Genomic DNA, 24,047 nt, shown 5'->3' with positions numbered 1-24,047 from the left:
GATACGCGTCGTTTACGGTATACTCCTCCAATCTGGGCCGTACACCTTATTTTTTTTTCTTTTTTTTCCCTAGTGAAAACTTTCCTAAACCAACAATTTTCTGGAGATCGATTAAGCTTATGTAACCCAAACCCAATACCAAATAATAGGCCTCATAATGGCCCTTTTGTTGTTTTAAATTCTTTGTCTACTTGTATTTTTCTTATTTTTAAAAATTTTTGTTTTTACCTAGGCCATGAATGTTTGCAAGTTTTTTGGTGGTTTTTGAATTATAGTTTTTGGTTTTTGGATTTTAGTTTATGGTTTTTAGTTTTTGTGTTAAAACTTTTTAAAAAAATGAAAAATAGAAAAAAAATTTAAGTCACGTTAAACAAATGAAAAACTCATAAATATGAATTTTAGATTTTCTTTACAAATTGACAAAAACCATCAAAATCTAGATTCCCTATATTTTAGGAAAACCATTTTCCTCATCATCTTGATTGGCAATAAAGTAGATTTTCTTAAAAACTAAAACTAAAATCAAGTTCAAAATCTACAGCCATTCAAGGCCTAGGGCAAATAAAATTACAAAGCATATATACCAATTTAATTTGTTCTATCCATGCATTCGACCAACTTATTAGAAAATTAAACAGTATCTACCAATTTTCTGTATCGTTGACACTAGAAATTTTAAAATCACATATACAATATAAACACTAATCGTTGAAGAGCATAAGAAAGAATGAATGTAGTAGCATCTCTCGATTATTTGGCAAAACAAAGGCTGTCATAGCCAAAAGATGGACATCTATTTTTGTCTGTTTAAAACAATCGCTGAAGCCAATTAGTACATCAAGCAGGGGAGAGTGAGATTAAAACAAAACAAAACGAGACTTCACGTTATTAAGAAGCCACACTCTTCTTGTTACAGTAGAATGTTTCCTTTGGATCAGTGATGGTCCATCAGGGGGTCCTCCAGGGCCGACCACTTCAAGCTATACTCGAAACCAATTAGCATTCATTCGTTAATTAATCAAACTCCACAGTATAATGGACACTTGCGTATCATGGATATGATCTACTCTGCTTTATGTCTTAGCTTAAAAGTATTGTGTCCACAAAGGACATTTAAAATGCTGGCCTTTCTCCAGCCAAAACCAGACAACATCATGCTCATCCTGTGAAGTTACAAAAAGAAAATGAAAACCATCATATAATTAATATCCATATTGAAACGATGATTATTAATTAGCTAACACTTTTTTTAGTTAGATCACTTTGATAGTAAATTTCTTTTTTCTTATTACGTAAATCTTCGAAACATACATTACAAATAACCATTGTCGTATATTCTCAACCGATCGAGTCATTTAATTGACCCCAATTAAGTAAGTTCTACATTCACCCTCGGAGTTTCCGAACCGCGACCAGCCTGACGTCATCAATCACGGGACCACACATGGAGCCAGAGTGATCGCTTTTCATATGGTAGAACGTGCTCAAGAAAGTGACACGTGTCCTCGCCGACGCAGCCTTGAACACAAGCCTTCCCCGTTTAAACCCACCTTTCCCTTTAGAAGCATAATCCACCATGATCTTTCTCCCTCCAGCGAACGCTTCCACCATCATAGGTCCCTCACAACCGTCTCTCGCGTCTCCTACATTGAACGTGAGGGAATATAAATTGTTCACTGACGTCCTCACGATCTGAGAGATGGCGCTCTCTTTGCCCCCAACAAGCTCGATGGCTCGCTGTCCTTCGGGGACGTAGAAGTGTGCTTTGTCTACGTACTTAACGGCCTTGAGAGACTCAATGATCCAACCGGGCAATGGGCTGTTATCATCCTCGATGAACGGTGGGATCAGCACTCCCCATTTTGCCTTGGGGAACACGTAAGGTCCTTCCTCGAAGTTCCCATTCTTTATCAGATTATCTACAAGAGAAAAAAACCTCTACTTAGTAAAGTGGATTACTGTAATTCGTTTTATATATCTAACAGATATTATATGAATCTGATCAGTTCCAGTTTACTTACTGCCGGAGAACCGGGGAGGGAACAGAGCCTTGATAGCCACGGCGTCAATCAACGGTCCACAAGCGGGATGCTCCTCAACACCCGGGTTATGGAACCGGATCTCGATTTTGGGCCCGCCAGCTTTAAAAGCCCATGAGTATGAGTCCCAACCATCGCTACCGTACATCGTCTGGATAGGGATCACACCTGACTCATGGGTGACAGAGATGTTAAGCCGCTCCTCCTGAGCGCATGTTCGAGCGGCGCTAAACGTTATTGAGTACAGACGGCCTGGTATGACGGAGATTTTCTGAGAAACTGAGGCTTCGTTGCCTAAGCGAACGGCGGAGGAACCTTGTGGTACGACCAAGACCATATCGTCTTGTTTCTGACCGGATTTGATGTACTCCACAAAACCAGTTATGTCCCAGTTTGGTACGGCGCTTCGTTCCTTAACCACGGATCCTTTCAACTGGGAGGGTTTAGGACCCATCTCGAAATTACCGTTTGGTAATAAGCCTGCAGAAAGCACGAACGAGCAATGTTTTAAATAAATCATCAGCTTTCAGATTTTGAAGTACTTGAGAGTGATCTTATAAAAGTTACTAACCATCGTGGATCGGGACTGATACGACGACACTTGAAGAAACGAGGAGGAGAGCAACGAGGAGTGCAGCTTCTTGGTACATCGTATGTTGGTAGGATGTAGAGATCATGGTGACTAGTAAGTATTATCTCAAATGATGGAGGAAGGCTTGGGGTTTTATGAGTTTAAGTTTAGAAGAAGAACACTGGTTTTGAAGAAAACGACGAGAATGCCACTGGAAGCATCCTGGGTTCTGTTTGTCAGACAGCTAGCTCAGGGAACATTGACTTCATGATTGGAACAAAAAATTCCATTTCTTCGATGCATTGTTTAATTCAATTGCCTTTACAACAATTATATATATATTTAACTATCAATTGTCCAAACGTAATTTGCGTTTAACGTATTTGGTTCTGAGTTGAACAAAGTATATAATAATAGTACATGCATATGTGTTTAAAGTTTACAGAACTTTTTGGCAAAATATATTTTTGACAAGGCTCTCAACTTCAGTGCCAAGACTTGAGAGACTGCTAGTCATCCAAAGTTCAAACGCCATGCAACAAACCTCAACTCTAACATATAGATATTACTTCGTATATAATGCGACAACACAAAGGTAACGAACAAAATGATCGGATGTGCTGTTTTGAAATATATTTAAAAAATAAAAAATGAAGTCAAAATGACAAAATGAATGAATCAAATGGTATGACTGATATAAAATACTGATCATCACATTCTTATGAACACGTGCAGGGGTAGGTTGTTTTCTGGTGCAGGCACGACTGCCGACTTTACCGCATTACAAGTTTCGATCAATATATTCCCATTTGTCCCCGACTTGTACTGTTAATATTATTATAAATCCAAAAACTCATCCCAAATATAATTAGTTTGGTTTTTTTTTTTGTTTATCTCACTTTATAACATAGAATTGCGAAATTATGGATATCTCAAAAAGTAGATATGACAATTAGATCGGTGATACCCATCCCATATCAAATTATATGGTGTGATGATGAGTACGTAAGTAAGGGATTTGATTATACATTACAAAAAGAGAAAAAATGAAAGTTGAATGATAGATGCAACATTTACAAAATCTTTAATTATACGTTTGTGGACATCTATAACTACAATATATATATAGTTTGGGGGAGGAGAACACGTGCGACAAGGCTGGAAAGTTGGACTTTGTCGTAATTGCAAAGCAAAGCATCTCTCCTCTACCGGTAACTGTTCTAATTTCTAAAAAGAGAGGATATAGTTTCGGGATATTGAACCCGACGTGAATCGAACACGCAACCTTCTGATCTGGAGTCAGACGCGCTACCATTGCGCCACGGATCCTCGGTGTTTAAATGACTTTAAGAAAATAATTGTAGTAATTAAGTTACTACTAATTGTGACCTTAAGCAAATAAGAGTTTTTTTGATATGCTTTAGTTATGTGTTTGAAGGAAGCGGTAGAAAATAATTGTTGCAATGGGATGGTTTGTTGATATAGCAAAACTAGCAACTTTGTTTGGGGTACTAAACATTGATATCCATTTTTGAAAAACTCTAATCGTGAGACTAATTCAGTATGCAATTATTTGACTATAATAATTGAAAAGAAATGTATACTAATAGAAGGTTAAAGTTTAGAATTTATTTACGAAATCCCCAACTAAGAATATTGTAACGCAAGAACCAAAACAAACCTTGGTAGAGGACAAAATGGTCAAAACAAAAGAAACCGTAAAACCCTAAAAGCTTATATTTCTTGAACACACACACACACACACACACTTGATTAGTCAGTCAGTCATAAACCCCTCTTCCCCATCAGTCATCCCATTTCTCGATCGGCTCGCGTAGTGCACTCTCTCTGTTTACAGGCACGTTCTCTTCTCTTCTCTTCTGCCTTCTTCTTCTTCTTCTTCTTCTTCTGTTTTGCTTCTCTAATTCGATCTCTCTTACCGTTTCGTTTCGTTTCGTTTCGTTTTTATAAAAAAAAAAAAAAAAAAAAAAAGTGGGTCTGATCGTTTCAGTTAGAGGCGAAACCTTATTTTTTTCATTCGAATCTGATATATCGTTTAACTTGGGTTTGCTGTTGTCTGTTTCTTCAAAGAGCAGGTGATTTTCAAGCGGAGGAGGAAGCATGTTCGCTCTTTCCAAGGTTTTGAGGAGGTTAGGATCTCTCTCTCTGATTTTGTTCCAAAAAGAAGTGTTTAGAGATTTAGTAGCTATATGAATTGGGGAAATAGATTCCGAGATAGTAGACACACACTTTAGCTGGGGGATTTGATTTGGTAATTATGTCTTATCTTTTCAGAACTCAGAGACTCCGTTTGGGAGCTTCTTCTGTTGTGTATTCAAAAGATATCCTGCAATCAGGAGGAGGAGAAAGGAGCTTCTTCACTCTTCAACCCTGTTCGATTGTTTCTTATAAACGTGAACCTCTGCCAAGATTTGACGATATCTCCTCTCTGAGTCAACGTGCCCTTTCCTCCAATGCTGGCACTAAAAGTGATCAAGAGGAAGACGACCTCGAAGACGGCTTCTCAGAACTGGAAAGTTCAAAATCAGGCCAAGATTCAAGTAGTGATGATGAGGATGAGGTAGCTCCTGAGGCTGATGATGATGATGAGATTCAAGACCTAGACCTCGTTAGTAGAAAACCCGTTGATAATAAACCATCTGAGCTTTTTAAGACCATTGTCTCCGCAGCAGGTCTGTCTGTAGGCAGCGCACTTGACAAATGGGTGGAAGATGGAAATGATATCACCCGAGTAGAGGTTGCCAAGGCAATGTTTCAGCTGCGCAGGCGTCGCATGTTTGGAAGAGCATTACAGGTACTATTGTCTTTACTTGTGATTTATCTTTCTATCTGAATATTTTGGTTTAAGTGCTTTCCTTCATTTCTTTTCTGTCTGTATAGATGTCAGAATGGTTGGAAGCAAACAAGAAAATTGAAATGGATGAGAGAGATTATGCTTCCCGGTTAGATCTGACAGTTAAGATACGTGGCTTAGAAAAGGGAGAAGCTGACATGCAGAAGATCCCAAAATCTTTCAAGGGGGAAGTGGTTTACCGTACCCTATTGGCCAATTGTGTGGCTGCTTGCAATGTGAAGAAATCTGAACTTGTGTTCAACACAATGAAGGACTTGGGATTCCCTCTCTCTGCTTTTACTTGTGATCAGATGCTTCTTCTCTACAAGAGGGTCGACAGGAAGAAAATTGCTGATGTGCTCTTGCTCATGGAGAAAGAAAATGTCAAGCCGAGTCTTCTGACTTACAAAATCCTGCTTGACGTCAAAGGGGCAACAAATGACATTAGTGGTATGGAGCAAATTCTGGAGACAATGAAAGATGAAGGTGTTGAACTGGACTTCCACACACAAGCTATCGTTGCTAGACACTACGTGGGAGCTGGGCTTAAAGAGAAAGCCGAGAAAGTCTTGAAAGAGATGGAAGGTGAAAGCTTAGAGGCAAATCGCCGGGCATTCAAAGATTTGCTCTCCATTTATGCATCTCTGAGGAGACAAGATGAAGTGGAGAGAATTTGGAAGATCTGTGAATCAAAGCCCCGCTTTGAGGAATCCCTTGCTGCAATCCATGCGTTTGGCAAGCTCAATAAAGTAAAAGAAGCAGAGGCGATTTTCGAAAAAATTGTGAAGATGGACAGAAGAGCTTCTTCTAGTACTTACTCCGTTCTCTTGAGGGTTTATGTAGATCAGAAGATGCTCTCAGAGGGTAAGGATCTGGTTAAACGAATGGCTGAGAGCGGTTGCAGGATTGAGGCAGCAACATGGGATGCCCTCATCAAGCTCTATGTGGAAGCTGGAGAAGTTGAAAAGGCTGATTCGTTGCTGAACAAGGCATCAAAACAGAGCCATACAAAACTGATGATGAACTCCTTCATGTATATCATGGACGAGTACTCAAAACGGGGAGATGTTCATAACACAGAGAAGATATTCCTAAAAATGAGGGAAGCTGGGTATACATCTCGGCTTAGGCAGTTCCAAGCCCTCATGCAGGCTTACATAAACGCCAAAGCCCCTGCATATGGAATGCGAGATAGAATGAAGGCAGATAATATCTTTCCAAACAAATCCATGGCTGCACAATTGGCTCAAGGTGATCCATTTAAGAAGACAGCTATCTCTGATATTCTGGATTGAGCAGTCTCTCCCTACACTTTTCTTCTTTCTGCTTGCAAGAAGTATCTCATTTGTCCTCCTAACATTTAGTTTGAGAGAGTAACGTTTAGTTTTAAGAGTCTGCTTAGTTGCTGTATTTTTTAATGTTTATGTTGGGTTCTTTGGTGATCGATCACACTTAGAGACCTCCAAGCCTCGTGAAAAAAGAGTCTTGCTTCTATTCTACACGAATAGATAGAATGACATATAAGCTGCACATATTCCATACCGGAAATTTTCACAAACATTCAGCCACTCATCTTTCAATTGGAATATGAATAGAATAATCCAAACCATAATAAAACTCAGATAATAAAGACGGAGAAGTTTACAATAACTCTGCTGCTTATCATCATAAACACAAATATCACCCCAACTTTTTTCCTGTTAGGGCAGACAAAAAAAAACACAAACACTAATCGATTGTGAGTTAAGAAGACAACAAAAAGTGATCAATCAGTCACTCACTCTTCTCTAAGTACAAGTCTACTAATGAATGGAGACATGGCAGCAAGAAGCGCCTTGGGACACTCCTCATGTGGCAGATGCCCGCATCCAGAGATTGCTACTAGCCTCTGTTTGTTGAGATGTGTGATATTAGTTAGGGACAGAAGAGAATTATATGTATTTGATTAGACATATAGAGGACTTACAGAGTTTACGAGTTTTGAAGCCATGACTTGGGAGGACTTGAGCGGAACTAGTGCGTCTTCTGCTCCAGCAACGACTAATATTGGTAAGTTTTCCACTGCCTTGAGAAGTGACAATGCATTTTGAGTTGGAAGCACCATCTCGGATGAGAGTCTTCCTATCTCGTGAAGTGCCTCATCCCAGCCTTCCACATGAAGTGGTGCCTTGTATAGCCTTAATACGTCTGTTGTCATCTTAGCAGGATCATACCAAGCTCGGCGATTCACCACTTGTGCTATTTCAGTGCGTAAAAGCGGGCGAACAAGGTGTTTCTTTCCTAGTGATGTGTGCAAAAGTATTCTTGCAAAAGCTGGAACTACTTCCCTAGTCAAACTTACATTAAGCAAAATCACTCCTTTAACTTTCATGGAATCTTTTGATTCTAGCAATCTTTGTGCGGCCTTGAGAGCAAGCAAACCTCCATCATCATGGCCAACCAAGACTACGGAAGTAAATCCCATTTCTTGGCAAAAAGCAAGAAGCATATCTACCTGGAACCGGTAAACAAATAATTGAGTGTTAACATTTCTTTCCAAGAGTAAAGAAAAATCTACCATGAGTTATAGAATTCCCGGAACTGAACCAATAATTATACCTGATTCTCCAAAGTGTAAGGATTTGGCATCTCTCTGTCTTCCAAATCTTTTCTATGAGTTCTGGCTGTTAATCCCCATCCAGGCCTATCAAATGCAGTGACAACACAGCCAAGCTGATGGGCGAGAGAACCCATCACATGTCTCCAAGAAAACACTCCTCCGCCAAACCCATGGACCAACACAACACCGAATTGATCGCTTACATCCACATCTTGCAGCTCGGCGGCACCAAAACTAGACACATTCATGTCATCCTCTCGACAGGCATCTTCCGGAATATCTTTGTAAAGAAGAGGAGAAGTAGTAGAAGCATCGAGCAGAGGGTCGTGCAAGGAAGTTGAATTGTTGAACAAACTATTGTAGCTCCTATGTTGGTGATGGTTGAGCTTGTTTCTCGTGACCATACTCAATATATTCATGTCAAGCTTCAACCGACCAGCCATTGCCTCTGGTACATTGAGCATAGAATTGGTTTCAAGAGAAAAAGTTGAAGAGGTAGAGTGGGAAGGAGAAGCAGGGGTGCAAATCTTGTAATGTACAGTGAGCCCTTTGACTGTAATGAATAAGCTGTCAAGATCAGCAAGCAATCTGACAGGGAGCTCTCCTTCGTCATGGGGTGTTGAAGGAGGCAGCTTTCGTCCGTCAATCTTGGATGATGCCTTTCCTACCAAAGGAATGGGAGAACGTGGGACTTTCTGGTAACCCCCAGAGAAGACACTTTTGCAAGAAAGAACCTGTGAGACAAAGTCAATAAGATGATATATTTTCCAACAAAAGAAAAAGCATGAAAATAGAAGAAACTCACAGCTTCAGGGTCAACTCGGTGATACAAGAGTTTCCTTCTAGCTCTGCAACTTGTTCTATAAGCGACAACCATATGGCCAAGAGAAAAGACCACAGATGAAAGGAACAAAACGGGCATCCCCCAAGACTTGTTGAGATGGAGACGTTGCCGTGACGGAGATGAGGAGGCTTCCGCATTAAGTTGAGAATTAGCAGTAAAGACGCAAGCTTTAACCGAGAGAAGAATAATTGAAACGACAGAACACATGGAAACAGTTCCGAGGTAAGGACCGTGAGAGAGCGCAGGAGCATCAGAAAGAGAGTAGACACCTGTTGATGAGTACATTTGATTGAGATCCCAAAAAAAAAAGAAAGAAGAAGAAAAAGCAAAAAATTGATAAATCCTTACAAATGGCAAGGAAAGATCTGACGAGGGAGACGAGAGGAATATCGGTCAAAGAGCTCTTGAAAGCGTAGCGAGAAAGATGGTCCTTAAAGCCGTAGCAAGTCAAACAGGTGAAACTGGAAAGCAAAAATGTGGGAACCAAGACGTCGCCGATGGCTACGAGAATATGCAAGGACGAAAGTAAAAGAGAAACCAACATGGCAACCATGAAGAAGAGCGTTCTTAACCATCTTCTCGCTTTTTCTACCATCAACCAACCTTTCCCCATTGTCCCCGCCCCGCCCCGCCCCGCAGATCGTTGGGATGAATCCAATCTTCGGATCACAACTCTCCTTGGCTTAAATATAAATAAATTATGTTGGGGTTGGAGGAACCCTAGCGAGAAGTGACCAACAAAAATCCACCAATTTTGGAGGAGGATTTGGCAACAAAGTTGTTGGCGAATTGGCCATATGCCGGCGGCGAGGATGAAGAAGAACAAATATATGCGAACCCCTTTTTTTTTTATATACGCAAGGTGAGAGAGAGAGAGAGAGAGAGAGAGAGAGAGAGAGAGAGAGAGAGAGAGAGAGAGAGAGAGAGAGAAAAGGAAAAAAAATGAATCACAAAGAAAAAGGAAACGCCATAGCTACGATTCTGAAATTGAAGATGAAAAGCTTTGGAATTTCAGAATCGCAGAACCGGCCGAACAAGCCAACAAAGAGGAGAAACACCCAAACTAAAACCAAACAGAAAAAAAAATAATAAATAAATAATAAGTTAATAACTCTTTGATCTACAATTTTTACTTTAAACCAACCCACACACAAAAAAAAAAAAAAAAAAAAAAAAACCCTCCGTTATCTTCTGCTCCTTTTTTTCTACAACGTTTCTGTTTTAAAACACACATTATTATACTCCTATTTAATCATTTCAATCATACTACTTACTAATTCAATTAAATTTTCTTTTTTTAAAAAAATTGTTGTTTTTCTTAAGTTTACAAAAAAATATACTTTTGCACGACTCTGCTCGGACCAATGCAGTTATTAGAAAGTCTTTTAATAATCCACCCTTTTATTTTGGAAAAATAAAACATATTATATCGAGAGGGGGGGAAGGAACTTTTGTAAGATAGAAATTTCACCTCGATTATTCCGAAGCTTTGCATATTTGATTGTATAAAGAAAAAAGAAAAAAAAAACAATAAAGGGAGACGAAGAGAAGTACTGTAACAGTGACAACGGATAACGGGAGGAACGAGAGGGTGACTGTTTCTTTTTTTTTTAATTTAGTGACCGTTGTTGTTGTTTTTAACTTTCAAACTTGAATTTGCGTCATTGTTCTTGTCGGCCAGGGACCAATTTTTTTCCCTCTTTTTAATTCTTGTCGGTAATCCAGTTATCTATATAAGAGGAAGTAGATAATTATCTCACTCATCCGTTTTGTAAGTAACATTACATGTTTGTTTGACTAGTTAGTCGTCATTACATATATGACATGGGAGCTAAAAAGAAAAAAGATGTATGGGCTTCGTTTGAGTTATAAACTCTATTGGGCTTACACATATTCTTATAGGGCTTTATAAATGCCTGACGTTAGCTTCCATGTGCCCAGAGTTTGATTTGCCGTAAATGAAAAAAATTGATTGATTAGTCCAAACACCACACACCATCTTCTGCTTCTTCCTTTCCGAGGTAAGAAGTTTTGGGTTGCGATTGTTCTGCTCTCTCAGTTTATTTTATCGATCAAATTGATTGGATAATAAAACCAAGCTGATATGGGAGCGAAATGCATGTGTGTTGCTAGACACGAGTTCTATACTACTCGTTCTGTTCTTTGTTACGGATCTTGTGCTTTGCCGCACGCTCCCAGATGAAGGTGGTCCCAGATCGAATCTCGGATTGCTCTCTTGCAGACCATCGTAAGAGAGGCTTAGGGATTGGGGAGATGCGCAAAACGAAGAAGAAGTTGGTGAGGGAGTAAGAGATGTGGGATTGAGCAGTAGAAGAGTCCAACATATGAAGAGAAGAGGCAAGTGCATTAGGGAGTTTCATAGAATCATAGTTATGGTAAGGTTGTTAACTCTGTTGGGGAACAAGGACTGTATCGTAGTAATTCGTAAATCTGGAAAGCTTGTGTTTTGTGACCGAGATTGAACGCTTTCTTGAAACATCTTTTCTCACAATCTCGACCTAAAAGGATGAGGAAGTTCTTCATCAAAAGGTTTAACGGCAGCAACATGGATGCAGTCATGCCACAAGGATGAGTTTTAGTAAAAGAAGAAGTTGGGCTCTTAAAATATTAAGTGGGCCTTAAAAACTATTCATTAACTGAATGCCACATTATGTGTGATCGAATCTGAATATCTCTAATTCTGGACCAAACAATGCAAAGATAAAAGCATAAATGTATGATTCTTTTTTTTTAAAAAGAGTATTATATGTCAATTTAAAATTGTTACTAACCACTTTTTTTTTTAAGTACAATGAATCTCAAGTAAAGATAGAAAAACAGCTTAGATATGTGAATGTAAAACAACATGAAAGTGCGTGAATATTCGTAAACAGTAAAAAACAGTAACATGGGGGCGTTACCTTCTATGATAGTATCATTTTGTTGTAAACCAAAAAAAGAGAGGTGTGCTTATAAATATATAAAAATAAGTCATATATAGTAGTACTTAAAAGGATCGGCGTGGCAAAGGCGGAGCCGTCGGAGGATTTTGGTTTTATGAAAGAAGACAAGAAAAGAGAGAAAGAGAGAAATATCTATTGGGGGAAGTTGCGCCACAGCCGCAGGTAAAGAGAAGGAAGGTGGTGACGTGTCTCCATGAAACACCGGTTCTATAATAAAACTACTGTATCGTTTGTCGCTTTCACTCTTTTATAAATATATATGCGACTGACATAGGTGAAAAAAGTGCCTGGCTTGCGTACACCTGTCTGGAACCGTTAACTTTTGGACAAGTGGAACATATCAACTGTGTTGTTTACGGGAGAGTACTTTACTGCTACTTCTCGTGAGATGATTTTGGTCCTACTTTTTACAGATGTGTTAAAATAAAGTCATGTGTTTTGTCATAACAAAAACAAAAGAGAGAATAAAACAACAACAATGGAGACTGGAGAGGATCTTCTTATTTTTCCTAAAGACCAAAAAAAAAAAAAAAAGAAGAACAAAGTATCTTCTTTTCCGAAAGAACAAAGCTCCATTCCATTAATTGTCTTCTTTTCCACTTTGGATACTTTCTTCGGCAACAATTTGGAACACGGACAATCCCAACCGTCGCTTTCTTATCCCACGGCTCTCATTTATCCGATTCCCATTCTGTAGACGTACGATTTCTCGTTATTTCTTTTTGTTCAAGTAGCACGGTTCTCGTTATTCTTCCTTTATGGTGTATATATATCAAAAAGAAAATTATTCTAGTTACCTTTTGGGCGGTTGTGATCCCATCCCGAAAGTACATACGCAATATGAAGAAAACGCAATTTCTCAAACTCTTATTACTAAAGCTCAAATCTCACATCACATGCTATTGCTAACAAGAACACGAGTACACATCACCAGGACTGCACATCACATGCTAAGATTAGCGATTAGTTTGAATAGTTATTATATACGGTACGTTTTAATTATGTGTTTTGTTTTCCCACTATTTTTGGTGGTCCCTTATTGATCGATTCAACTCCGGTAACCAATCTAATGATGCCGCCCCGACGACCATTCAAATCAGTACGAGTTGGTGGTGGCTTCGTCCTAACTTATTCCCTTTTTCATTACAAGACTTTTTATTTTTCATAGTTGAAGCACGACGACATGCATATCACCTACATGCATATCACCTACATGTGCCTCTCCAAAATTATATGAGACTACCTTATCACCGAATGTCAATGTGATATTACTTCACAACGAATGGCATCGTATATATATGTTTTTCTAATTGGTCCCTGTAATAGAATTATCCGATTCAAAAGTAAAATGGGAACCAAGAAAAGAAAAATATGCTTCAAACTGAATAGGACAAAACATTCCACGAAAAAAATGTAAAGAGTTTGGTCATCTTATTTCGCCTGACGTCCTAATTTCAGGCCGCCGTCGGAAAATTTAGCGGTCAACTTGGAAGAGGATGCGAATTCTTTTACGTTTAAAACAGTGTGAAAAATTGACATCAAAACAATTGAGTGTAGATGACTCTTTGATTATCCCACCAAATCTATGGAAAATCATAAACCTTATATATATATATTGTTTCACCATTGTACGTATATATAATTTGTTTTATTGAAAGGTCTTTTCTTTTCTTTTGCATCATATGTATTATTATCACCCAAACAAGTTTTTTTTTTTTTTTGAACACCTGAACATATTATTATTATTATTACTATTATCAGAAAGTGTAAGGGTAATACAAGACGGGTAAATAGAGATCACAAGTATATAAAAGTCCAACAGCTTTTGATAAATTATACTATAGTATATATGATTATCAATATTTAAACAACACGTGATTTAATTTAGGTAAAGTAATAGCCACCAACTCCCAGAAAAACAAAACCTCACAAGGAAGCAAGTAAATAACACCAAAAATATCATTTGACTTAAGAGAAGGAGGGAGGGACAAATCGGGAATTAAATGGTACAGTAAAACAATTGTAACTTTTTCTATGTTGGGCAATCGCCACCATGAAAAAGCTCACGTGGTTCAACACCGCAAATTTATCTTCCTCGAGACAGATTTGATTAGGCTCTTCCAGCATTAAGAAAGAGGTGAGCGTTACCACATTACATTTTTAATACACATTTAAAAACCCTTGTTTTTACGGATATATACATTACCACATCTGTTTATATTCAATTGGCGACACTATATTCTTTCATTGCACTAACCAACCAAACCAGTCAAGTCACCTTTTATCATCTCTCTATCTCATCCTCCTCCATTTCTCTCCGGCCTTTCTCTGTATTTGCTGGAGAAAGAGATAGAGAGCAATGGAAGCTGCGATACAAACCAGAGGACTTCTCTCCTTACCCGCCAAACCCATCGGAGTGAGAAGCCTTCTCCAGCCTTCCCATGGGTTCAAGCAGAGACTTTTCGCCGCCAAGCCAAGAAACATTCCTGGGCTGTCCCTCTCCTTTAACGCGCACAAGAAAGTTCAAACCTTTGAGCCAATCCCTCACGGGATTTCAATTTCCCACAGAGAGAGAAGCACCGAGTTCATATGCAAGGCGGCGGCCGGCGACGGCGACTCTGAAGCAATTGCAGCGTCGCCGAAGCTTCTGGGTGTGGAGGTTACAACCTTGAAAAAGATTATCCCTTTAGGGTTGATGTTCTTCTGTATTCTTTTCAATTACACAATTTTAAGGGACACAAAGGACGTCTTGGTGGTGACGGCCAAAGGGAGTTCTGCTGAGATTATACCTTTCTTGAAGACATGGGTGAATCTTCCTATGGCCATTGGCTTTATGCTCCTCTACACCAAACTCTCCAATGTTCTCTCCAAGAAGGCTCTGTTTTACACCGTTATCATTCCTTTCATCGTCTACTTTGGGGCCTTTGGTTTCGTGATGTACCCTCTCAGCAACTATATCCACCCGGAAGCTCTCGCAGATAAGCTTCTTGCAACCCTCGGCCCAAGATTCATGGGTCCTCTTGCAATCTTGCGGATTTGGAGTTTCTGTTTGTTTTATGTCATGGCTGAGCTTTGGGGTAGTGTCGTGATCTCTGTTCTCTTCTGGGGCTTTGCTAATCAGGTGATTTAACTGGTCTATGATTTGAACTTGTGCTGACTATTGATATGTGGTTTTCTTGCGTTGACTCTGGATTTTTGTGCTTCTTCTGTTCATTAGTTATTCATGGTCTGATGTGTTTATGGTTTAATGATTATAGTCCTGATAGCTGCTGAGTTTGATGTGTAGTGATTCAGCGAATATGATTACGATCGGTGAAGTGTGAGTTTCATTAGCATTGCGTCACTCTTTTTTGCAGATCACAACAGTGGATGAAGCCAAGAAATTTTACCCTTTGTTCGGTCTTGGAGCCAATGTTGCGCTGATTTTCTCAGGAAGAACTGTGAAATACTTCTCTAACTTGAGAAAGAATCTTGGTCCTGGAGTTGACGGCTGGGCAGTTTCGTTGAAAGCCATGATGAGCATTGTGGTGGGAATGGGACTAGCGATCTGTTTCCTCTATTGGTGGGTCAATAGATATGTTCCTCTTCCAACCCGTAGCAAGAAGAAGAAGGTACGGTGTGCACAAGTTTTTGCAATTTATGAGGACCTTTCTGATTTGTTTTACTCTGCATCTCTTTTACAGGAGAAACCAAAGATGGGAACGATGGAAAGCTTGAAGTTCTTGGTGTCATCACCATACATTAGGGATCTTGCAACTTTAGTGGTGGCATATGGTATTAGTATCAACCTTGTGGAAGTTACATGGAAATCAAAGCTTAAAGCTCAGGTATACACAGCTCCACCTCATCCATCTGTCTCTTCATTCGTGATGCTTTCAGTTTCTAAGTTCATTCCTATGCTCTGTAGTTCCCTAGTCCAAACGAGTACTCAGCATTTATGGGAGACTTCTCAACCTGCACGGGCATTGCAACATTCACAATGATGCTTCTCAGCCAATACGTATTCGACAAGTATGGTTGGGGAGTAGCTGCAAAGATCACCCCAACTGTTCTGCTATTGACCGGTGTTGCGTTCTTCTCTCTGATATTGTTTGGCGGCCCATTCGCACCACTTGTTGCCAAGCTTGGAATGACACCACTACTCGCAGCTGTCTATGTTGGTGCCCTTCAGAATATCTTCAGCAAGAGTGCCAAGTACAGCTTGTTTGATCCTTGCAAAGAAATGGCGTATATCCCATTGGATGAGGACACCAAGGTTTGCTTTTACTTCTCTCTTTTAAAGAATACCTAGTGAATGAAGTTGTGGTCTCTAGCTTTGGGTTTGAGCCATTGTGATGTGGTGCAGGTTAAAGGCAAAGCTGCAATCGACGTGGTCTGCAACCCATTAGGGAAATCAGGAGGAGCTCTAATACAGCAGTTCATGATCTTATCGTTTGGATCACTAGCGAATTCAACGCCATATCTAGGAATGATATTGTTGGTAATTGTGGGTGCGTGGTTAGCTGCGGCAAAGTCGCTGGAGGGACAGTTCAACAGCTTGCGGTCTGAAGAAGAGCTTGAGAAGGAAATGGAGAGAGCTTCATCAGTGAAGATCCCTGTTGTGTCTCAAGACGAAAGCGGGAATGGTTCCCTAGGAGAATCTCCAAGCAGTTCACCAGAGAAGTCTGCTCCAACCAACATGTAGAAAGGGTTTAGGGGAAACGAAAGAAGGATGAATCACAAAAATAAGATCTCGAGAGTGAGAAAGATCAATCTCTCTCTCTCTCAAACAATCCCCCTTTTGCCACGACCACTCTGTCTTTAGTCTCTGTTAGCTTTTTTGAACATTCTTTTCAGTTCATTGTGGTATTACGTTCCCTTATAAACCTTTGGGCTGTGTTGTGTTGTTATTAAGTAACATGAATAAGTTAGATTTAGTTCTGATATGTATTGAGCTGTGAAACCACTAATCAACTTTGTGCTTAATGATTGTAACAAATAATCTGATACAAAATATAATACTTGGTTTTTGTCGAGGAAAGAAAATCACAAGGATGACGCATATAAGAGCCAAAACCGGATCTTCTCCAAGTATTGTCCTTTCTATAAAGAATCGTATTCCAGCTCCATTGTGAATGGTGTTGTATAAATACAATGCTAGACTAGTCACTAAATTTCATCATCACTTAACCTTTCGGCTCCAATGAACTGGCATGAGGAGCAATGCTTACCTATCCTCGACTTCTCCCGCGATAAGCTAATGCCAGGCACGAGTCACTGGATCACGACCAGGGACAACGTCAGAAAAGCCATGGAGGAGCAAGGTTGGTTTGTAGCAGAGTTCGATGGCGTCACATCAGATCTAAGGGACAGCTTGTTCACCGGCATGAAGGAGATGTATGATCTGCCGTACGAAATCAAGATCAAGAACGAGAACCACAAGGTCTCCCATGGCTACATGTCTATGGTGGTTGACGATTACCGGATCCACGAGAGCTTAGGGATTGATTATGCAACGGAGCTCCAAGCTTGCAAAGACTTCTCTAAACTACTTTGGCCACAAGGAAACGATCCCTTCAGGTTTTTTTTTTTTTTTTTTTTTTTTAAAAGAAAACGAAGATTTGATTTCATTCATATTGCCTTGGGATCGAGGGGTATAAAAATAAAATATGATTTGCAGCCAAAGCACACATGTGTACGCAACAGCACTAGCGGAGATAGAGCAGAAGGTGATGAGAATGTTGTACGAGAGCTATGGAATGGACGAGAAGAAGCACTCGGCGAGTCATTCCGAGTCAACTCGATACCTGTTGAGGATGCTGAGTTACCGGAGACAGAGAAACGGCGAAGCAAACACGGGATTTGTATCACATACTGATAAGAGCTTCATGAGTATCCTCCATCAGAACCACGTCGGAGGTCTCCACTTAAAAACCATGACCGACCAATGGGTCGGGTTTAAACCGTCGCCGACAAGATTCGTCGTTCTCTCCGGCATGGGTCTCACGGTGAGTTTCTGAACCCATGCAGTTTGACGAGATAGCCAGAACCCTGAATAAATTTTTTTAATTTGTTTGTTTGATAAAAAGGCGTGGAGTAACGATAGGATAAAGGCATGTTACCACAAGGTAGTGATGAGCGCTGATGAGGTCCGATACTCTTTAGGGTTTTTCTCCTTCCACAAAGGCACGATTCGCACGCCGGAGGAGCTCGTCGACGACCAACATCCCCTCCGCTACAACCCTTTCGATCACGACGGCCTCCTCCGCTTCTACGAGTCGTACCTCAATTCCCTCAAGAAGTCAAGCGAAGATCTCCTCCAAGTCTACTGCGGCGTCGACCCCTGAACAAACGCCTCCTCTCCTTTCTTCTTGCGCCTTTTTTTTAGTATAGATTTGTCGTATCAATCATGTGTATAAATTATTAAATTTTCATTTAAAATAAATGAAAATAAAATCCACTTGTAAATGTGTTTTAATCTTAAAATAATTAACTTTGGTTTTATTCGGAGAGGTATGTTAGTTTAATCGGAGGGATTAACAACAGTCCTAATAGCGTCTAACGCCTTGTCGAAAACCTCACATTTGATTTGAAGATATTCCTTCCAAGTAACTGATCGGTATAGAGACGTTCCAAGCGGACCGATTATCTTAGAAATAGGTTTAATTTCAACATCACCAGCTGGACCACCCCATAAATACGCTATTGAAATCCTTGACCGGGTTTGGTTTACTTTGGCTCGGTGGACCACGCTTTGGATTTTCCCATTCGATAAGATGTGAATGAGATCGCCCATGTTGACCACCAGGTTACCAGGTCTCGGATCAACCTTAACCCAACCGGACTCTTCCCTCAACACTTGTAGCCCTCCCGTGTTGCTCTGGTGCAGGATGGTTAGCATTGTGGAGTCTGTATGTGCGGCTAGACCCATTGCTCGTTCTGGTTCAGGACACACCGGGTAATGGTTTAGCCTTATGGCGCCTCGCTCCAATTTTGTTCCAGAGTTCCCGGCTTTCTGACCCCATCCTATGTCGTCCACGGTCACACCAAGCGAGCCCAATATGCAACACAGAAGTCTGTTCGCTAATTTTTCCATTTCGTCCTTATACTCTTCGACTATTCTGCTGCACATCACCGCATGTCATTGAAAACCAAAATATTAAATTAACTAGACAATATAGCCGTAACGTTTTAGCAATGTAGTTTTGAGGCCCTAACGTTATGGTAAATTTTTCTATGTGTAAATTGTAATCAAAAAGCATAATCATTAACTGCTCGGTACATTTGAACACTGTTAATTATGCAATATGGAGTATACAATAATGCTTGTGAGTAATATGGACGTTACCAGTAGTTGGTGTGATCTTGAGGCCAAAGAGTAATGAAATGGTTGCGGTATGAGCTATCGGCAATAGTGAAACCTTCAGACCACATTTTCTTCTCAAAGAAAGAAGAGATTCGAGGTTCTCCGTAGCCACTAATTCCTTTGTCGGAGGAAGCCGCCTCGAGCTTTCTCTCTGACGGCATATCGAACAAGGTTTTGGAGAGAGACTCAATGTCGTCGAGGAGTTTCTGAGAAATCCCGTGGTTGGCTACCTGAAACGCTCCCCACGTTTGGCACGCATTCCCTATCAGCTGAATGGTGGTGGCGTCTGGATCGGAGAGGTCGATCACCGGAATGGACTCTTCCACTCCAGCGGAGGAGGGAGGCAGAACAGAGTCCTCGGCGGTGACATTCCATGTGAATGAGTCAGGGATGGTTTGGAGACTGCCTAAGTTTCCAGTACATATCTCTTCTGTGATCGAAGGCATGGCTTGTGTAATAATGGGATCATTGGGATATAATATATATATATATATATGCCGATCACAACAAGTTTATTACATGCATGTCAGTATATATGATATATGATGATAAGAATAAAATCACTTTTAAATTTCTTATTCCTGTCCTAATTTGTTGAGCTATAAACCCCAAGAGATTTTATTAGCAAATGTAGTAATTAGTGACACATATCCACGTACACTATAATTAGCTTTTGTATATATAAATCAAATTTGAAGTATATTTGGTTAAAATCCAGAATTTTTAATTATTCCTAAGCAATCGGATTGAATCCACGCACTGTGAACAGAAAATAATACGTGGTTTGATTTGCAAATCACGCTGAAATTGGTGAAAGGCCAATTTCTAATTGAAATCTAAGCTAAATGATCTGTTTTGGATCCACGTACTAATATTACAATTTAAAAAAATGTGTACATGAAAATGCAATGCATGCTATGAATGACAATTGTTTTTGTTTTTGTATTTGTCACTAAAGCCAGAAAGCTTCCAGTGACCTTTATTAGATAGTTATACAGCAGATCGATATTACTGAAAGAAAGAAAGAAAAATCAAGAAAATTGGTCTGAGGACAGGTAGTTTCTAATAATGGAAAGAGAGTGATTAAAATGAGTAGCTTTGGTAGCAAGGTACTGTTTCCAAGTGAGAGATGGGTAGAGAGGAGACTGGAGAGGATCAACGAGTTTGGGAAGTGGAGAGATCATGACGTCGGAGGATGGACCCCAAAGGTAAGCCATGGAGAAGCGAGACCGGACGTGGTTAACCCTGGCTCGGTGAAGTACACTCGGGAAGATTCCGTTGGTCAGGATGTGGAGCAAATCACCGACGTTGACCACTAACGACCCAGGGATAGGTGGCACGGTGACCCAGCCCACGTCATCCCGGAAAACTTGGAGACCGGCGGTGTTGTTCTGGTACAGAATAGTCAAGAGGGTTGAGTCGGTATGGGCTGCAAGGCCCATTGACCTCTCTGGTTCTGGGCATATTGGATAATGGTTTAATTGGATAGCTGCTTGGGTTCCTTGAAAGTCTGAATTAGGCCCGGCCCATTTTATGTCGTTCTCTTCCACTCCCAGTGAACCTAATGCCAACCACATCAGCTTGGCTGCCAACTTTTGCATATGTTCTTTATACGCTTCAATTATTTCACTGTTGAATCCATATGACAGTATCAATTAGGGTATCTGAATTCTTGTAAATGTATTATTTTTTCATATAACACGTTCCCTTTAGACCACAAGAAAAATAATATATATTTCCATCCATATATACTTGAGAAATTAAAAATTACATTGTAGAAACCAAGACTTTCACTTAACAATATTTAATATTCTCAATGTAATCGATATTCTCTAAGCAAACAAAATATCTTATATTTTACATCCACTCATCATTTATATATATTATTTTTTAGTTTTGCATAAGTATTATAAAATAATTTTACGAATTCCGATCGAAATTTTGTTATCTTCTAATCGTTATGACAAATAAAACATAAATTTATATATTCCTATCAGTCTATCATTCATGGAACTATATATATCAGCTAGCTTTTTACAAACTACGACATGGCGAGAAAGGTGGTTTCTACTTTTCCTTTTTGGTATTATTCTCGAATCCATATCAATTGAGTATTAGTCAACTGTACTAACGTCCACTGGTGTTCTTTTTTTTTTTTTGGGTTGTCATAAACGTAACATACGAATATATATGTATATATTATGTTTTTATACGGATCCTAACGTTAAAGAAAATGAATCATAGAGAAAGCTACCAGTATTCGAGGTGATGGCTGGGCCAGAGTTTTCGGAAATCGTGGAGAGGAGAGCCAACAACGGTGAACCCTTCGGACCACATTTTCTTATTAAAGAAAGAAGCTATACGAGCAACGCCGTAGCCGGAGACGCCATTCTCCAACCGAGCCGCCTTGAGTTTCTGGTGGACGGAAAGCCGGAAAAGATCTCCTGTTAGCAACTCAATGTCGTCGAGGAGTCGCGAGGGAACTCCGTGGTTGGTGATCTGAAACGCTCCCCACGTGGTACAAGCATTTCCCACAAGAGTGGTCGCGTGGGGATCGGAGAGGTCAATGAGCGGCAGGGATTCGTCGGAGGCGGAGGCAGAGAAGAGGAGATCATCTTTGGGGGACCACGTGTAAGAATCAGGGAGAGATTTGAGGTCGGGTAAGCTTGAGAGTGGGATGTGAATGGGATGCGATCTAAACACATCACTCAACGTTGAACTCATGCTAGCTAAAGGCTTATATGTCTCTATATATATATCGTACCTTTATATATGTTTTTGGTATCGATATGATATGTTTGGTGGAGAAGAGGAGTAGGAGTCGGAAGGTATATATAATAGATGTAGTGAAAGACTCGAGACTGAATGAATACTCAAGAGAAAAGTGTAGTATATGTGGAGACAAAAGACAAAATCTCCTTTTGTGGTTGATTCTTATTGGTTACCAAAACCCTTTTTTTGTGTTAATATTGCTGTGTTTTTTTTTTTTTTTTTTTTCATCTATTGCTGTGTTTTATTTCTTGGATAGAGACAACATAAAACAAAACATTCTCAAATTTGGCGAGGCCATTAGATTGTTTCCACTTTGGAACATTTGTTTAACGTACTTAAAAAATAAAAAATTTGTCTCCTCATATATATAATTAAGTTTCCTATCATTTTACTTAAGTTATCATTTCCACACCCATTATGTATTTGATTTTGTCTGTTCACGTCCACCTGGTTCTCACTAATCTAGTGTCAAACGACAAACTTCGAAAGAGATTTTCCAATCTTGATTGATATATATATTCTCGTGGCTCCTTAATTATCCGCAACATAAAAAATGCACTAATTATATCATCACATATTGGGCCGCCCTTACATTAACCGAAAACAGTAAAAGAGAACAGCTTTATTAGGGTAACAATACGACCGTATACATTTTACAACAAATCAGCAACCTTCTCGGTGATTTAGTGATTATTGTGTTTCTCACACACGATATGGTTATTATAGGAACAAATTAATAAACCTCACAGTGTCATCAAAGAACAAACCATATATTGTAGTCATGTAGTGTATCGTTTATCAACGATGTACTAATAATGATGTGAATATATATTATCTGCTTATATATATAGCAAATTGGCACTTAGAGGAAGCACGATTATTAATGCTACGTAACTTTTGTGGTACAAAAACCATCACATTTATGGAAAACACATCGATAATACACATATATAAAAAGTGCATGGACATGCATATCATCATCACTTGCAATTCATTTGCTCGTGTTCTGTTCTTCACTTTATCATGCTTTCCACAATTTTCACAAATACATATTCACATCACTAGCTGTGTTATTACGTCGGAATACATGATACTTGATAATTGTTTTATTTATTTATTTCGTTTTGTTTGTGTTGGGTCAATTCGATATCGAACATATATACTAAATAATAACAACAAAGCATTGAGGAGTTGAAATGCGTTTTTGACATGGTTGATAATGGTCCACGTTGAAATAGCTCCCATCTTACATAATTCTTTGGACTTCATAATTTTGGATTTTTTTTTATATATATATAAATATTATTTCTGAAATACCACTAAAGAGATATGTCGGACCTTTCCAGCACTCATAATCTTTTCAACACACATCACTAATTAGCCAAACTCAACATATGGTAGTTAACTTGACTAATCTAATATATGTTGCTATATTTTGTTATATAAATAGATAGGTCAGCATGCATGTTACACAGATTCGTTGGTCGAAAAATAACTCGCCAGTCATCACTACTACTCCCACTCCACTTGCGAATATATCTCCTTTTGGGCCTTATTTCTTTAAAATATATAATTAATATACATATATATATGTTATGTAAACCTAATTAATTGGTATGTAAAAGTCTAAAAGATAGTAATTAACTACATATTAGTTTTTGAAAAATTCGGCTCAATGAGCTTATGGTAGAAAATATTCTTATCTGAATCTGACATTATTCTGGCAATATAAATGTCATCATCATGCCTGTATATAAATTTATCTTTCGTTCTTGCTAGCTAGGAAAAGAATATATTGGGATTAAAGTAGATAAAAACTAAAGGTTTTGGTACTATGTATCATACATTCTGAAAAAAAAATATTAAGTATCTATTTTCTATTGGCTGGACAATATATTTCACCCATGAAAGGATTTGCGATATAGATGAGATGAGCTATATAGCTAGTAGCCTAGAAGGCTCCGAGTAGTTTAAGATGATATATCAAAAGAGGTTAAAATGACATTTTCCAATGTCAAAACATATACTTTATATATATGAGGAAACACGAAAATTTCTGG

The 24,047-nt window shown here is 39.2% G+C and overlaps 7 protein-coding genes and 1 non-coding gene across 8 annotated transcripts; 3 read left to right on the top strand and 5 right to left on the bottom strand.

The window, feature by feature from the left end:
- Positions 1-1,262: 1,262 nt before the first annotated feature.
- Positions 1,263-2,903, bottom strand: LOC17895212. Its single transcript, XM_006301273.2, has 3 exons — positions 2,611-2,903; positions 2,022-2,519; positions 1,263-1,919 (listed from the first exon to the last, which is right to left on the bottom strand). The coding sequence occupies exons 1-3, from the start codon at positions 2,714-2,716 to the stop codon at positions 1,387-1,389; spliced, it is 1,137 nt and encodes a 378-aa protein (XP_006301335.1). The 5' UTR covers positions 2,717-2,903; the 3' UTR covers positions 1,263-1,386.
- A 964-nt stretch (positions 2,904-3,867) lies between these two features.
- On the bottom strand, positions 3,868-3,939 carry TRNAW-CCA. The gene has a single exon. It is a non-coding gene; the product is annotated as a tRNA-Trp (tRNA).
- A 442-nt stretch (positions 3,940-4,381) lies between these two features.
- LOC17895737 (pentatricopeptide repeat-containing protein At1g80270, mitochondrial) lies at positions 4,382-6,958 on the top strand. The gene is made up of 4 exons (XM_006301970.2): positions 4,382-4,468; positions 4,707-4,760; positions 4,906-5,425; positions 5,512-6,958. The coding sequence occupies exons 2-4, from the start codon at positions 4,732-4,734 to the stop codon at positions 6,757-6,759; spliced, it is 1,797 nt and encodes a 598-aa protein (XP_006302032.1). The 5' UTR covers positions 4,382-4,468; positions 4,707-4,731; the 3' UTR covers positions 6,760-6,958.
- An 80-nt stretch (positions 6,959-7,038) lies between these two features.
- LOC17894448 lies at positions 7,039-9,792 on the bottom strand. The gene is made up of 5 exons (XM_006300567.2): positions 9,256-9,792; positions 8,869-9,176; positions 8,063-8,797; positions 7,431-7,958; positions 7,039-7,352 (listed from the first exon to the last, which is right to left on the bottom strand). Exons 1-5 carry the CDS (start codon positions 9,518-9,520, stop codon positions 7,242-7,244), a joined length of 1,947 nt encoding a protein of 648 aa, XP_006300629.1. The 5' UTR covers positions 9,521-9,792; the 3' UTR covers positions 7,039-7,241.
- Positions 9,793-14,121: 4,329 nt separating this feature from the next.
- Positions 14,122-16,835, top strand: LOC17895280 (ADP,ATP carrier protein 1, chloroplastic). The gene is made up of 5 exons (XM_023787390.1): positions 14,122-14,991; positions 15,227-15,481; positions 15,554-15,697; positions 15,778-16,125; positions 16,216-16,835. Exons 1-5 carry the CDS (start codon positions 14,230-14,232, stop codon positions 16,552-16,554), a joined length of 1,848 nt encoding a protein of 615 aa, XP_023643158.1. The 5' UTR covers positions 14,122-14,229; the 3' UTR covers positions 16,555-16,835.
- A 173-nt stretch (positions 16,836-17,008) lies between these two features.
- Positions 17,009-18,318, top strand: LOC17895432 (probable 2-oxoglutarate-dependent dioxygenase AOP1). The gene is made up of 3 exons (XM_006301916.2): positions 17,009-17,429; positions 17,530-17,857; positions 17,939-18,318. Exons 1-3 carry the CDS (start codon positions 17,053-17,055, stop codon positions 18,194-18,196), a joined length of 963 nt encoding a protein of 320 aa, XP_006301978.1. The 5' UTR covers positions 17,009-17,052; the 3' UTR covers positions 18,197-18,318.
- Positions 18,319-18,372: 54 nt separating this feature from the next.
- LOC17896335 (gibberellin 3-beta-dioxygenase 4) lies at positions 18,373-19,661 on the bottom strand. Its single transcript, XM_006301501.1, has 2 exons — positions 19,198-19,661; positions 18,373-18,973 (listed from the first exon to the last, which is right to left on the bottom strand). The coding sequence occupies exons 1-2, from the start codon at positions 19,659-19,661 to the stop codon at positions 18,373-18,375; spliced, it is 1,065 nt and encodes a 354-aa protein (XP_006301563.1).
- A 474-nt stretch (positions 19,662-20,135) lies between these two features.
- Positions 20,136-22,037, bottom strand: LOC17895899 (gibberellin 3-beta-dioxygenase 2). Its single transcript, XM_006301219.2, has 2 exons — positions 21,470-22,037; positions 20,136-20,844 (listed from the first exon to the last, which is right to left on the bottom strand). Exons 1-2 carry the CDS (start codon positions 21,937-21,939, stop codon positions 20,247-20,249), a joined length of 1,068 nt encoding a protein of 355 aa, XP_006301281.1. The 5' UTR covers positions 21,940-22,037; the 3' UTR covers positions 20,136-20,246.
- Positions 22,038-24,047: the final 2,010 nt, after the last annotated feature.

Source organism: Capsella rubella, unplaced genomic scaffold, assembly GCF_000375325.1.
Source record: "Capsella rubella cultivar Monte Gargano unplaced genomic scaffold, Caprub1_0 scaffold_2, whole genome shotgun sequence".
NCBI lineage: Eukaryota > Viridiplantae > Streptophyta > Magnoliopsida > Brassicales > Brassicaceae > Capsella > Capsella rubella.
The sequence above is the reverse complement of the archived record's forward strand: the minus strand, read 5'-3'. Positions and strand labels throughout refer to the sequence as shown.

Excerpts from the sequence above, each read along its gene's own strand:
- LOC17895432 (XM_006301916.2), top strand. The coding sequence starts at position 17,053 with ATGAACTGGCATGAGGAGCAATGCTTACCTATCCTCGACTTCTCCCGC. Across the intron at positions 17,430-17,529 it reads CAAGGAAACGATCCCTTCAG|CCAAAGCACACATGTGTACG; the intron begins GTTTTTTTTTTT and ends TATGATTTGCAG. Across the intron at positions 17,858-17,938 it reads TCTCCGGCATGGGTCTCACG|GCGTGGAGTAACGATAGGAT; the intron begins GTGAGTTTCTGA and ends TTTGATAAAAAG.
- LOC17896335 (XM_006301501.1), bottom strand. The coding sequence starts at position 19,661 with ATGCCTTCGATCACAGAAGAGATATGTACTGGAAACTTAGGCAGTCTC. Across the intron at positions 18,974-19,197 it reads CAAGATCACACCAACTACTG|CAGAATAGTCGAAGAGTATA; the intron begins GTAACGTCCATA and ends GGTGATGTGCAG.
- LOC17895212 (XM_006301273.2), bottom strand. The coding sequence starts at position 2,716 with ATGATCTCTACATCCTACCAACATACGATGTACCAAGAAGCTGCACTC. Across the intron at positions 2,520-2,610 it reads ATCAGTCCCGATCCACGATG|GCTTATTACCAAACGGTAAT; the intron begins GTTAGTAACTTT and ends TGCTTTCTGCAG. Across the intron at positions 1,920-2,021 it reads CCCTCCCCGGTTCTCCGGCA|ATAATCTGATAAAGAATGGG; the intron begins GTAAGTAAACTG and ends TTTCTCTTGTAG.
- LOC17894448 (XM_006300567.2), bottom strand. The coding sequence starts at position 9,520 with ATGGGGAAAGGTTGGTTGATGGTAGAAAAAGCGAGAAGATGGTTAAGA. Across the intron at positions 9,177-9,255 it reads CAGATCTTTCCTTGCCATTT|GTGTCTACTCTCTTTCTGAT; the intron begins GTAAGGATTTAT and ends ACTCATCAACAG. Across the intron at positions 7,959-8,062 it reads CTTACACTTTGGAGAATCAG|GTAGATATGCTTCTTGCTTT; the intron begins GTATAATTATTG and ends TACCGGTTCCAG.
- LOC17895899 (XM_006301219.2), bottom strand. The coding sequence starts at position 21,939 with ATGAGTTCAACGTTGAGTGATGTGTTTAGATCGCATCCCATTCACATC. Across the intron at positions 20,845-21,469 it reads AGCCATCACCTCGAATACTG|TGAAATAATTGAAGCGTATA; the intron begins GTAGCTTTCTCT and ends TGGATTCAACAG.
- LOC17895280 (XM_023787390.1), top strand. The coding sequence starts at position 14,230 with ATGGAAGCTGCGATACAAACCAGAGGACTTCTCTCCTTACCCGCCAAA. Across the intron at positions 15,482-15,553 it reads CCCGTAGCAAGAAGAAGAAG|GAGAAACCAAAGATGGGAAC; the intron begins GTACGGTGTGCA and ends TCTCTTTTACAG. Across the intron at positions 16,126-16,215 it reads CATTGGATGAGGACACCAAG|GTTAAAGGCAAAGCTGCAAT; the intron begins GTTTGCTTTTAC and ends GATGTGGTGCAG.
- LOC17895737 (XM_006301970.2), top strand. The coding sequence starts at position 4,732 with ATGTTCGCTCTTTCCAAGGTTTTGAGGAG. Across the intron at positions 4,761-4,905 it reads CTTTCCAAGGTTTTGAGGAG|AACTCAGAGACTCCGTTTGG; the intron begins GTTAGGATCTCT and ends TTATCTTTTCAG. Across the intron at positions 5,426-5,511 it reads TGTTTGGAAGAGCATTACAG|ATGTCAGAATGGTTGGAAGC; the intron begins GTACTATTGTCT and ends CTGTCTGTATAG.